The sequence below is a fragment of the Coptis chinensis genome, chromosome 7, assembly GCF_015680905.1.
Source record: "Coptis chinensis isolate HL-2020 chromosome 7, ASM1568090v1, whole genome shotgun sequence".
NCBI classification, from domain to species: Eukaryota; Viridiplantae; Streptophyta; class Magnoliopsida; order Ranunculales; family Ranunculaceae; genus Coptis; species Coptis chinensis.
The window spans coordinates 7,863,362-7,878,339 of NC_141462.1; the positions used below are offsets into that span (position 1 = coordinate 7,863,362).

The window sequence follows — 14,978 nt, forward strand, 5'->3', positions numbered from 1 at the left end:
TCCAAATAGCTTTAATAGTATTTGTATTAAAAAATGAAGATTGCTCCATGTCCCCATTCCCTACCATTCTTTGATAGGCAGACTTAACCGACAGAATACCATTTCTGGTATCCATCCATCGAATAGCATCTTCCCTAGCCACAAGGGGTCTAATCATGATATGCTTAATAAGGTTCCCAATAGTGGATGGGAATAGGTGATCAATCCTATTTGTATCCCATCCACTACCATCTGTCAACATAATATCCTTCACTTTGAGATTTTGAAGGTCTTGTCACAACGACATTAAGGTCATTTATAATGACAGGATGTTTGTTAATACTGAGCCAAGGCTGGCTCATAACCAACACATCCTTACCCTTACCAATGCTCCAGATACATCCCATCAGGACTTTCTTTCCCACTCTGTGAACCCCTTTCCAAAACCAAAAGGCTTCTAGAGGGGGGTTCTGTTTAACATCAAACCAACTCTTACCATATATGGCCCTAAAGGTTCTAGCCCATATAGATTTTTTATCAATGAGAGCTTTCCAAGAAAGCTTAGCTAGCATGGCTTGATTCATATCTTTTGCTCTTCTCAATCCTAAGCCACCACTAGCTTTAGATTTGCATATGATATCCCACCCAATGGTGTGGATGCTTTTACTATCTTCTGTACCATGCCACCAGAAGTTCCTGCATGCTTTATCTATCTTCTCATAACAGCCTGAAGATAAGTAGACATAGCAAAAAGGGGGTGGCTTGAACAACAACCTGAATCAGAGTAGTTCTGCCAGCGAGAGACAAGACTTTAGCCCTCTACCCTTTAATCTTACCATGAACTTTATCCACCAGATAATCAAAATCCTCACTTTTTTTCCTAGAAACAACAATAGGAACGCCTAAATATTTATCCCGATAGTCAAAAAACCTCATTTTCCAAAACTTTTTTAAAATCTTTTTGTGTTTTTATGCACATTTTTACTACAAAAAATACTAGACTTATCATAATTTATCATTTAACCAGAGATATTGCATTACTCATCTAAGATATTTTTTAACTTACCGCTTTCTACTGAATCAACTTTAGTAAACAAAATCAAATCATCTGCATAAAGTAAATGAGTGATAGCTGGTGCATCCCTTCTAATCTTTATACCATGCACATCTTTAGAGTGTTCCGCATATGCTATCATCCTTGATAAGGCCTCAGAAACAAGAATAAAAAGATAGGGGGAGAGAGGATCTCCCTGTCTGAGGCATCGACTAGGAGTAACAGGCTCTAGAGGGGCACCATTAAGCAAAACTTTAAAAGAGACCGTAGATAAACATTCAGAGATAAGCAATCTCCATTTTTTTTTTATTAAAACCTAGTTTTTGAAAAATACTATCAATAAAGGACCATTCCACCCTATCATACGCTTTAGACATATCCATCTTCAAAGCAACAAACCCTTTTTTCTTTTTCATCTTTTTCATCGTGTTAAAAATCTCAGAAGCCAAACCGATATTATCCCATATGTTTCTCCCTTTTATAAAAGCCCCTTGAAAAGGAGAAACAATCTTATTTATTTATAGCAAGAATCTTAAGCGATAATCTTGTAAAAAAATTGCATAAACTTATAGGTCTTAAAAACATGTAATTGGAAAAATTGAAAAGTTTCATTTAATCTAGGTTCATCTAACCATTAATAAAAAATCCTTAACACAAGCTATAATACTATTTTTACCACATCCCAACATTGTTGATAAAAGATACATTTAATCTAGGGTTCGGAGATTCTTACCATTAATAAAGAAATATTAAACCACAGAGACATAGCATTTTAATGATTATGTGTTTAATAATCATGTAATAATTATATTTTTGTTGGGTTTAATTAAAATGAATATAGTGATAAAACATGCATCGAAGTCTGAGGAATACGGGAATATTTGGAATTCCCACTCAACGTGAAGCCCAACAAAGCGACTAGAGCCGAAGTTTCCAAAAACGAGAACCGGTCTGCGAAGCGGGCCCACATATAAAGAAGCGAGGAGAAACTTCCGAAGCTCAAATCGGATAAATCTAGGTGCCGGCGTTGGCTAGTGAATTTGCCATAGCGACCGAGGCGAGAACTTCTGCGCAAAGGACAAAAATCGTAAAACATGCCAACTAATCCCACTCTCGGCCCGGAAGGCATGATGATGGACATAGGCGGTGGCAAAGGATGGTTTCAAATTGAAGAGAAAAAGCGGTGCCAATTCAAAGGATGGTTTGAAATTAAGGTTGGCAAAGGATGGTTTCAAATTGATACCACGCGGCGCAGACGTACCAATTCAAAACCGTGGTTTGGTTTGAAATGAAACAAACAAAACATAAAATCGGCAAAAAGACAAAAATTTAATACGGTTAAAACAAAACTTTGATTCTCAAAATTTTGAACTTTTCAATTAGCTAAAAAACCAAACCTGATTCGATATTAAGATTTCACGTGAAGGGTCCCCAGCCTATATATATGTGAGGGGTCTTCATATATCCTCCTTCAAACATATTAATGCTTCATTTACATTTCCGCCAATTTTAATCAAGGTAAGTTATTTTACCCTTAATATAGGTCATTTCTTTTCTAGTTTAATTTATGCATTTATTTACTTAATGTATACAGTGAGTTTTATTATTCCTTCTATGATGATGAGCTAATCCCCCTCGGGGAGGGTTATCTTTGCTTCGTGTAAAATCGGATTGATTTCGTTAATATTCTAGAATCACTACTTAGGAATTAGGCATAGAATTAACATCCGGTCCCAAAATGATCGAGACTGTACAAAGTTGAATGCTGATGCTCGGGGCAGTCTCTCGTAGCGTGAAAAAACCTTGTGCCATCTCAGTGTGTCGGCGACTCTCCCAGTCGTCGGTGATGTGAAATCGAGCCAGAGCGGAAATAATATACCGGAGATGCGGTATTATTAAAACTCCTTATGCTAGTGAAAATGCGACCGAGATGTGGGCATGCATGAAATCGAGCCGATGCGGAAATAATATAGGGATCAATTATTAAAACTCCTTATGCTAGTGAAATCACGACCTAGAGATAGGGATCGAAGAGGCGAATTAGAGATGTAGTGATTTGGTAATAAAACTTTTAAGAAATGATTCTTGCATGAGCATGATTAACTCTCTCCCTGTTTCTCTACATTTTGTTTACCTACATATAATCGTAAGTAGTAATTTATTTTATTTGCATTACCGTTATTTTAATTAAAACCAACTAAAAGAAACCTAAAAAATCCTTCTCACTTAAAGTTGTAACTCCTTGTGAACCTATCCGAGCCCTAAGGTTTGGACGATCCCTTACTTCGACCTATCCTACCAATCCCCGTGAGTAAAGGTAACTTGACTAAAACGTCTACTATCACGGACGTTGGACTTTGGACTTTGGACTTGGATTTTGTGGACCTCGGACTTTGGACTGTGGACCTCGGACTTAAGAAAATAAGTAACTGAAATCCAATAAACGTGTGTAAAGATCGTTCTATCAAGACCCGAGCTTTTTAACAACATGCCAAATATCCTCATCAGATGGACAAGCAGTAAGAATCTGATTCTCCCTATCCGTAATACAAGGCTTAAATAAATCAAGAATATGCTCATTATTCTGAGGATGAACAGAATCAAAAATATTATCAAAATAAGCATTCACAGCAGCTCCTACATTATTCCTACCTTCTTGCCATACACCATTATCATCCTTAATCTTATCAATATTATTTTTCCTTCTACGATAAACAGTAGAAAGGTGAAAAAACTTAGTGTTCCTACCATCTTCTTTAATCTAGTGTTGACTAGATTTCTGTTTCCAAAAAGCCTCTTCTTTCTCATACCAATCAAAGAGCACATTTTTTAACATCTTAGCTTTTTCATGATTAACCGGATTAAAAGGCTTTTGAAGCACCCTATCTAGTTCTTTTTGAGTTTGCTTGATATTAGAGAAAATGTTCCCAAACACTTTCTTATTCCAGATCTTGAGACTTTGGGCGGTTTTATTTAACTTAAGAATCACATTCCAATCAGGCAAATCATGAGTTATAGAGTTCCAAGCTTTATCTATCTTAGGTTTACAAGAATCATCTTTCAACCACATATTATATAAACGAAAAGGTCTATCTTCATATTCCTCGGACTCTTTAAGACTAATAATCAGAGATAAATGATCAGAAGTAACATTAACAACATTTTTAACTAGCATATTAGGGAATAAATCTATCCAATCATGTGAAGCCATAGCACGATCAAGTCTTTCTAAAATATTATCTTTTATTCTCATGTTGTTATTCCAGGTGAACTTTGGGCCTTTGTAGCCTAAGTCCACTAACCCAAGATCATCAATCACCGAATTAAAATCCATCATGCATTTAGAGAATTTTGACCTTCCCCCTATTTTCTCATCCAACATTCTAATAGCATTTAAGTCACCAAAAACTAACCACGGCCTTGGTATATAGGGGGCACATTCTCTCAACTCAGTCCAAAACCTATGTCTCATACTAGCATTAGGTTCGCCATATACAAAAGTAAAGTACCATGGATTTAAACTATGAAAATTAATAAGTTTACCTGAGATTTGGTTAGCTGTGGCTCCCAGCACTTCCAGGTTAACTCTAGCCCCCCATAGAATAGCTAGCCCTCCAGGAAAACCCACAGCAGGAACACAAAACACATTATCATACTTAAGAGCTTTTCCTAACTTACTTATCTTATCCTCCTTTACTTTTGTTTCTGACAAACATATAATGTCTGGTTGGTGTTGACGGACTAGATCTTTTATGTTTTGAATTGTCGTGGAGAAACCCATTCCCCGGCAATTCTAGGCGTGTATCATTTCTGTCGAGGCAGCTGTTTGGGGACAGCCGCCGTGAACCCTGGAGGAGGACCTCACAGACCTCCACTGCTTCCTGACCCAGCACTGACACTTGTACTCTTATCACCACAATACCCACTGTTCAAACCCCTAGGGTCTTTTGAACTGTTCCCTTTGTTTTTTATATTGGACTTGAGATGTCCACTGCCTTTCACAGACGAACCATCCTTAGCCAATGGCAACGGTTGTGAGATGCTATCCTCTGATTCATATCCAGTCCCTACTAGATTACCTTGAAACAAATCCCCCGGCACAATCCCCACCGACACCTCATCATGGCAATTGTACAGCACCGCATCTTGGTCAGAATCTTCAAAGGTTCTTCATCAGTAAACGCATTTGATGGTATCTCTTCTTCTGGAATATCACCCCCTGAAACCTCAGATGGGACACTTGAATCCATAGAGTGATTTGAGAAAGAAGGCTCACTTGACTCCATAGTATCACTTGACACCGAGATGATGGGGGCATCCTTAGGGATCAGTAAGTGTCCTAACCCCCTTGCTCGCATATCATCTGCCTCTCTTTTAGCCTTCTTTGAGTTTTTTTCAGCTTTCCTGATACTCTTACTAATCCCATCATTATCCATATCTCCTTTTACTGATAGAGGACTAGAATACAGCTTCCTCTTAGAACCCACACAAACTTCTTTCCACTTCCTAGAACCTTTTTTAACTCCACTCTTTCTCAAACCCCGAGAAGCCAGGGTCTTAAAACCCCTTCCACGCGTAGGCAGTCCTAAGAATCTGAAGCTAGCATGAGATGTACATGTGGGGAGTAAAGGCGAACCATACCCCTCTACAACCAAATTCTCAAGATAAGGAGTAGAGACTTTGGAACTTGAAGAAACCAGTAGCCTGGGATTCTCTTCCATATTATTTTCACTTGTTCGCAAAAAGGAATCCCCAGGAGCTATAAAGCCTACCTCCCCAAGTTCACTGCCCCAAACCATCGCATCCTTAAACTTTCCAGATACAGCTGTGGACGCTTGGTCAAAACTATCACCTACCTTTCCATCTGCTACCTCCAAATCCAAACCCAAACCCATACAAGTCTTAGGCCCCCACATAACTAAAGCCCGATCAAGGGAACCCGACTCTAAACAAGGTCCATCATCAAACCTTTTATACCCTTGGACTTGGAAATGGATAACCGTTCTACAACCCGACCCACCTTGCCACTCCATCTCCATATCCTTTCGGCCCAGAGGGTGTACCACTTGGACTGGACTATCTTGTCGAAACTCTCCCTCAGGCCCAACAAGACCAACAACACTAATATCCCCTCTACTTGAAACCTCAATAGCTAGATCCGTCCCAGTAGGCCTCAAGCCCAAGCACCCACTATTATCCAACCTATTGCCTTCCAGACCATCCACACCAACCTTTTCAGCAGACCCTGACCCCAGCCCATCCAAACTCAAAATCTTTGGCTCAAGGAGGTCCTTAGTCACCTCTGAACCACCCGGACTGAATGTTTTGTCCTTAGATTCATACCTCTACTTAGGGGGTGTATCAAAGAACCCCCCCCCCCCCTGACCAGAACCTTCTTCTCTGCACAGATTTGTCCCTGGCCAAAATCTGGTCAAATCTAGGTTTCAGAGGTGTTCCAAAGAAAGAGACCGATGTATGTAGGGTTAGTGTTCACCACTCCATTAAAGAAAATAGTAGCCCTCATCATAAAGGAGAAAGTATGTTTGACGTCTCGTGGGGAACCCCCACACCTCAGCATACTAGCTCGATACTTCTCCTTTTGCTGACAAAAGTGCATATCGTGACCAATCCTACCACAGAAATAACAGAAAATATCTAACTTTTCATACTTGAAGGTCATCGAAAAAACTTCCCCTTCTTCTGTTCTCAATTCTATACCTTTAATCAGTCTCTCCTTTATATCCAGCTTTATCCTGACTCTAGCCACCGGTACTTTGAATTCAGTCAAGCATGTCAAGTCTGTGTACTTAACCTTGCCCAAACTTTGCCCCACCCTTTCTACATTTTCCTCATTCAATCTATCAGCTGGGATCCCATATATTTGCACCCAAAACTTTACAAAATCAAAAGCTGGATTTGTTTCAGTTCTTCTGCTCTCACCCATTTCCTCAGCACTATCACAAGCCCCTGGACTAGCCAAGGTCCATTCTTTCTGACATGGTTATATTCCTCCAGGTCTTCAAAAATGAACTTATAGAACCCCCTGGTAAGAAGAACCACTTTTGTTCCTTTTCTAGTTTGCCAGCATCGATGGAGCTCTTCAGCTATCACTTGAACATCCAACACTCTATCTCCAATAAGTTTCCCCACTAAAGAATACAACCCTTCTTCCACTTCCACTAGATTTTTTTTTTCTTTATATCCACTACCTTTTTCTCTTTAGAGCAAAATAGTTGTTGCATCTCTGCTTGAAGCTGTTCAATCTTAGATAAAGATCTTGGTTTAGAAGTTTCACCTCTGACCAGAACACTAGTACCTTTTTCCATTTCTTTCCCACCAAAGTGAACTTTCCCTTGTTACAGAGAATACAAGGGGGTGATGGGTGACAATTACAAGGGGGATGTATCCTTGAAGAGAAGGGCGGAAAAGGACTCAAGAATTGATCTCTCCTTCAGACCCTCAGAACCCGCAAGATGTTAAGAGAAGAAAACTATCCTAAGAATTCAGCACTTGCAGAGTTGTAGATCTAAAATAAAATGTACTCTCTTATAGAGACCATATACACTTAAACTCTTAGCTTCTTGATTAGAGACAAAAAGATTAAGAACGAGATTCTAAATTGAAATTCAAAAAAATCTTGGGGGGAAGAAGAAAACAAGCTGCTTTTGGCCGCAGTATAGCCGTTAAAATCATAGTACAAAATATCAGGATATGGATATTTATCGATATTCAATTTCTGGATATGTATCGTGGATATATCCCTCTCTTTGGGGATATTTGACATTGTTCCACATGCAAATATCGTAGATATATCCAAAATATCGATAAATATCATAGATATTGTGAATATTTCTTAATATATCATGATACATTATTTATATTTATTTGAAATTTAATGGTAAATATTAAATAAAATTGTTATATACATAAAATATCTCCAAAATATCTCAAAATATCCCCAAATATCACAAATATCATCGAAATATCACCGATATTTGCAGTCGTATATATCTCTATACATATCGTGATATTTATATATCTTTTTCTGAAATCTGGATAAATATCCCCAAATATCGCGATATATCTGGATATTTTGTACTATGGTTAAAATCACACTCGATAGATGCAAGTATGGATCGTTAATTCGTTATTGGAGGCTGTTCATTTGATTGTGGGGCATTGTGCACACCATGCCACAAAGCTTGGACTGAAAAATTGGACCAAACAATTGCCGTCTTGTGTCTTGGACTCTTGGAGCTTCTAGATGGGCCTAACGGTAATAAAATGGACCCAAGCAGACATGTTACCTTATTTGGGTTGTCACATATAAAGCTGGGCTACAACTAAGAATGTTTCCAGGCCCAAGTGAGGAGTTGAATACTTGAATTAAATCCATTTCGTTGACCAATTGGTGACATCCATCCTCAATACCTTAACTAGCTGTCAAATCTCACATCATTTTGTTATGGTTCAACCTCATGATTTTTTTTTCGAAGTGAGCTAACCTGTGTAAGTTTGTATTAGAAAAGAAAAAAGAAAAAAGAAAAAAGAAAGAAGAAAAAAGAAAAAGAAAAGGAATGGGAGGGGGTGTTGGGGAATAACGATACCAATCGATCCCACTACACAGATAATTTGTAATATGAACCAATTACTATTTCAGGCAAAAATTCTAAATATTCATTACAACCAACTTAACATGCCTAACTTTCTAAATAATTATTAACAATAAATAATAATGCAAAGAAGTAAAAACATACCACAACACAAAGATATATCGTGGTTCAGCCAATGATGTCTACTTCCACAAGAGCTAATCATTTTATAACGAGAGAAGGAATATTACAATCACTCATTTTAGTTTCTCACCTTACTAGATCACTCCTCTCTCTTTACAGGTTTTTCTCTCTGCAAAGGTTATCTCTCAATTTTGATAGCTCTCAAAATTGGATTTTTTTCTCTCTTGTGTTGCTTAGTTCGTTTCTTAGGTTTTGCCAAAAACCCATTTCTTATACTGCAAACTCGCGGTTCTCAAAATAGAAATTCTGATGAAAATAGACTTGAGCGCGGTCGTGCCCTCAGACAGGCCATTTCAAGTGCACACGCGCCCTCTTTGAATTTCAGAAAAAATAAATAAATAAAAATAAAAAATCCAATAGACTTGTTTCGGAAAAAGCTGAGAAAAAAACTTTCTTTTTCTCCAAGGCTCCTTGGGCAAGACTAGTTTCGAGCGTTCGCTCGCTCAAACTTTTTTACGCAAACATCATCGGATTCTCTCCTTCTTCCTCATGTGAAGGATAACTCCAACGGGGGGTTCGAAAGAAATAGATGCAACACTCATCAAATCTTAATGCAAACAAAATGAGGAATGCGTCTTACATTACCACCTTGAAAACAAGTTAATCCGCAACTAAGGGTTCAATGAAGACCACCCTTCATACACCATTAGGTTTTATTAAACGTATAGTTACTAACACTAGTTAGTTTGTAACTTAGATCTAGTATTTGGTGGAGAAACATAGGCTTGTTTCCACCCACTAGTTTATTTGCTTGGCCTGTTTAACTTTTTTTTCTTTGCTCTCACTGGGGTGAATTCTTTTTGGTCTTCTTTCCTTGTGCCCCCGGGGTGAATTCTTTTTGGTCTTCTTTCCCTGTGCCCTCCACCCATGATAGCACTTGTCGAGCTTCATCAGCAACCCACCCTCTGTTGAGATGCTGATAAAATTGTTGGGATGGGCCTAATGGGCCATGATATTTTGGCAACTATTTACCGAAATCAACCCACCGACATTTAAGCTACACTTTAAAACAAAATTAGGGTTTAGAAGAGAGAAAGAGTTAGAGTGAGACAAAATTGGTTGCTAGGGTTTGGGATTTGGTGTCTCTTGAGAGAGTTGTGGAAGAAGAAATACTTGAGTCTTCTCTTCATTTGTTTATGTCCAAACTCTTTGATAGTTGTCTATACTATTAAAAGTTGTAGAGTTGATAGAACATTGTTGTGAGGAGAGACAAAGAGAGATTTGTGAGTTTCTTCTTGAAAAACTTTGGAGATTCTTTGAAATCAAGATGAAAGTTTATTGTACTCTTTTGAATATTCTCTCTATTGTAAATTTTTCTATTTTGTTGTGGATTAGGCACAAGTTAAACCACGTAAATTTTTGTCTCTTTTCTCTTGGTTGTTTGTTTGAATTGGTGAGTAGTTTACATTGTTTATGAGTTATTTAGTTGATTTCATACATTGTAGTTGCTGGTTGTTGCTTCTACCGCGTTTGATATTGGTTGTTCACTTCCGTTGCATTGGGTTGGTGTGGTTAATAGTTTTTAGGGCCCAACAAAAACTGTTACCGATTGATCGAAGTTTCAGGCTCCACTTGAGCAAACGAGTCTTAATTCATCGATTGAGGTTCTGGTTTCACTTGTACAATCTAGTCCAGATTAATGCCTTCTTGCAGCACTACTTCTGCTTCAAGCAACAATCAAATCTGATAAAATGGCCCTCATGCTGTCCACCTCTATGTCCTGATCCACGTTATTGTGGACACCATACTGACTCCTCCATAACTAAACCTCATGATCAGTTTCAAAAAAAAAAACCTCATGATCAGTTGCATACGGATTTTCAGAAAGTTTCATAGCTAGAGGGCCCACTGGTAATCGTGATATCATTTATTCTCTTCCGAAAATTGTAAATGAGAAGTCAGAAACTTGAATAACGGATTCTACTTTCTACAAATGTTGAGCCTACCACATCCCACATCGGTGAGCGAGAAACGTTTGTTTTCCACGAATGTAAATCTTAACAAAATTTTTTTTTCTCAATAATATTTGCTGATAGAGAAACAATACAATGATAGTTGTGTTTACCCTGCTTGTTCTATACGTGCTGGAAATGGAAGTTCTTACTTAACCAGGATCCTAACACGCGCCCATTTCCATACACAATTAAATCAAAGTAATTGACAACTAGTGTTAGTTGTTGAAAGTAAAAGTGTAAAACCACTTAAATCAAAATCACGGATTGGCAAAACAGGATTATTCAACTTATTGCTTGTCATATTCAAGATATGGCTACTCCCAATTTCCCAGCAAGAATAACTCCATTGAATTGATGATGCCAGTTTAGTTATAAATTAAATAGTGATACTGGTGCCTTAATGTAGTCATGGACACAAGATAACCAAAGCAGGGCCCATCTCTGTATGCTAATGCATTGACAAGAGTCTGAAACTCATCTGAATATGGTGGGCATACTTGTAGTATTGAAAACCAACGCTCGAACCATTACTACCTATAAATACATTAGTACGATGACAACAGGAACAACCGCAACAATAAGAATGCTTTATGGGAACAACATATGCATGGATCTTCTTTGAATCCATAAAAACAACAACATCCTTAAAAACATAAACAATGGAAAAAGAACCTGGAGTCCTGGACTAATACAATATTGCTTCTAATCTAGATATGTTACACTATATAAGGCTAACTAATCCTACTCTAAAAGTACTTCCAAGTGATTTAGAAACACTTGTTGACATGATCAATTAACCGTTTGCATTCATCGTCGTGACCAGATGACTGGGAATAGGAAATTGAACCAGCACCATACACTGAGTTATAGCCAAACACCTCGTCGTAAATCCAAGAATTCAATAGAGAAGAGAATACATCCTCGCCGGTGCAATAAGCACTATGTTCATTTCCTTCATTGGCTCTTTGTAGAGCCGTTAATCCGTTAAAATTCTGCCAATTGTAATGTTGATCATTAAGGTCAGTAGTCCCTGCGGGGTACTCATGATCCTTCTTGACAACATCTTCATTGCCAACATTACAACTTTCTTCTACAGCTGGAGAACTAAGGCAAGGATTAATAGTGTTATTAGAAATGAATTGGGGTGCTAGGGGCCGAAAACAAGAGGAAGAATTAGGGTTATCGGTGTTTAAGGGTTTGTGAGTTCTTGGATCAATTCCCTGGCTTATCAATTTCTTGCTTAGGTGAGTATTCCAATAGTTCTTGATATCGTTGTCTGTACGTCCAGGGATTCTTCCTGCGATCAAAGCCCACCTACAATTGGATGGAAAAGTAAGAACATGATAAATTGGAAGTAAATTTTTAAGCAAAAACGGAAATGATGATGCATGTGTAAGGTCGGAACACGGCGCATTTAGCATTTTTAACATTCAAAAATGTTGCCATGAATTTGAATTGATTTCTTTTTAGCACCAGTTATTCAAAGGTTCACGTCGATAGCAGACATAAGAAAACTTGTCCATGGTCGTAAAAAAAATTCTTCAAGAGAACTAGAAAATAAATGTTGAAATGATTTGAACTTGTACAACCAAACCATCATCAAGGGGGTAGTGAACACTGAGTACATAAAACCAAAATACCAAATTGTAATGAATTAATGATCACTGCATGCCCAAACCTCAAGCTAGTACGTAGTATATAGTAGTGAACATAAAACTGTCCATGTAGGGGAAAATGTGAACGAACACAGGCACACTTTAGAATCTTGTATTGTGTATACGATGTCCTAGTGTATATGAACCATACCGTGAGTGTGGCAGTTGTACGTTTGATTGTAAACATTCGATTTTTTGTTAAAATTTGCGATGTTTGTATGTTTAAATCAAAGGGATCAAAATGCGCCACCCCTTTGTCCGAAGATTGTCCTGGGATTCATTAGTGGTAAATCCATAGTATGTACCTGTTACCAAGAAGGCGATGAAGGCGAAGAATGAGATCTTCTTCATCAGGTGCAATTTGTCCACGCTTGAGTGAAGGACGAAGATAATTCATCCATCTTAGACGACAGCTCTTGCCACAACGAAGTAGCCCTGCCCGCTTAGGGAGTGTCCTCCACCGCCCTTCACCTTCTCTTCGAATATAATCAGATAAAAGCTCGTCTTCTTCTGGTGTCCATGGTCCTCTCTTCAATCCTTGTTTACTACAACAAGGTGTAATCTTACTAGCACCTGAAACTGAAGAAGATGTCCCTTTTGACACCACACTTGGATTTCTCATTTCTCTCTTTTCTCTTTCTCTAACTATTTTTCTTCTTTTTTGGTTGAACCACCTTTAGTTCAGGTTTTACTCTTTTGTGGTTCAGTCTATGTTATATAATAAAAGTTTGGAGGAACCTGTAAATTGTTTCTAGTATTGAAATAGTGAAAGAAAGCAATATATCGCACCTGTACGCTGCACCTAGAGAATTTGGTGGTTAAATGAGAATTCAATAGGCAACGGTACTGCAACCTTCAAAATATCCTTGCGATATGTGTTGATGACACGATCGACTAATTCGTCCACTGTAGCAAACACGACCTATGCTACGAGTGGAATTATTTCACGCGCAAAACTTGTCGAAAACGTGCATTTACATGAAAACTGTCGACAGGACAATTTCTGTTCTCCAACAAGAATCTATAACTAGCTTATTTTTGTAGCTACACATGTAGCAAAGTTTAATTACAGGAGTTTTGCAAATATCTTCGTGAGAGAAGAAGCCTGTAATCGTGTATATTAGTATATATATACGGAGGACATATTCTTAAGTTTTAACACCCTAAAACTTTTAGGGAAAAGTTTTTGTAGGAATTTGACTAGCGATTAGAGAAGGTGTGGAAGAATATTTAGGCTGGGGTGGTAAAATTCTCCTTGTATAGGAATTTTGTACACAGAAATTAGTAATGTGGCGAGGCGCGACTATTTTAGGAATTGCTTCCATGGCATTTTCTCTAATTTGCTAGGCCTTAAAGTGCACAGTGCACAAATGTTGGTCCTACTGCTCGTCATTAGCAGTTGAGTACTTGGGTATGATTATGTGACCAGCAGATAATGAATCTTAACTTTTTCAAGTACTGTAAAATTCTAAGATATTAGACTAATATGTATGCCTAAGATGAATAATTAAGTTGCGGCTTGAGAGTTGAGACAATGAGACTTAATGTTATTTGAGAGCTGAGATCATACATTCATCGGTTATTTTATAATTTGGTACAGCCGCGTGTACAGCGTTTGGGTATAGCAGCACCGCTTTTACTTGATTAGAGTCTTCCAACAATTTATTTACTTTAATCTCAAGGACTTAAGAGAAGATCTGGACTTTTTCAGTGAGAAGTGTTTTGGTGGTTCTATCATACGTACAAAGCCAGAAAATGCTGAAAGCCAAGCCAAGGGATGCTCCTAGTAATCAGATGGAGTAGGCGTTTCAAGCACCCGCAGCTAGAAATTGAGACCGACAGCAAAAATGTCAGCAGTTTTTTGGAGAAGGAATAACAAGCAAACATCTCATGGACTTCTCAACTGTACCTAAATGATGCATTATCTATATTGTTTTTGATAGACAAAGTTTATATTAAGTGGTCAACAAAGTTGCCCACGCTGTAATTTTGGTAAATCGAACTTAAACTCTGCAGAATTAATACTAAATCCTCCTGTATGATGATGGCTATCAAAATATATGAGTATATACGAGTCAGTGACATAAAACTGTTCTTTTTTTACCGAAAAGACATTGAACTGTATCGAGTACTAAACTACTAATCATTGATCTACCAGAAGCTGAAAGCTATTGAATATAATTGGTTTTGATGCAAAATATTGTGGTGGCGTTTGAGAGGGCAGTAAGTGCAAGTAAATGAGCAAAGAGAAAAAGACTGATGGTTGGACATAACTCTTGAGAATTGCGTAATCTTAAAAGTTCATTCGTACCTCTCTTTTGCTTACCTATGATTTTTTGATACTTCATATTACTGGTGCCAGAAATTCTAACAGCGAGCATTCTATTTATTGCAACTTATCCTAGCTACCAAACCCATTTTCGACGTGGTCACCCCACATCCTTTAGTCTGATTTTAAGAGAAAAATGTAATAGAACTATAGAAGAATGCATAATTAATATGATCAAGTGAAAACCGAGTCTTAATACGATTGATTTGT

At 37.9% G+C, this 14,978-nt stretch overlaps 1 protein-coding gene across 1 annotated transcript; it reads right to left on the bottom strand.

The window, feature by feature from the left end:
- Positions 1-11,352: 11,352 nt before the first annotated feature.
- Positions 11,353-13,245, bottom strand: LOC147485712 (transcription repressor MYB4-like). The gene is made up of 2 exons (XM_086571304.1): positions 12,745-13,245; positions 11,353-12,098 (listed from the first exon to the last, which is right to left on the bottom strand). Exons 1-2 carry the CDS (start codon positions 13,059-13,061, stop codon positions 11,552-11,554), a joined length of 864 nt encoding a protein of 287 aa, XP_086427430.1. The 5' UTR covers positions 13,062-13,245; the 3' UTR covers positions 11,353-11,551.
- Between the last annotated feature and the right edge of the window lie 1,733 nt (positions 13,246-14,978).

Bases quoted from the DNA above. Each gene is read 5' to 3' on its own strand.
- LOC147485712 (XM_086571304.1), bottom strand. From the start codon at position 13,061: ATGAGAAATCCAAGTGTGGTGTCAAAAGGGACATCTTCTTCAGTTTCA. The intron at 12,099-12,744 runs GTACATACTATG...ATCCAATTGTAG, and splicing joins CATCGCCTTCTTGGTAACAG to GTGGGCTTTGATCGCAGGAA.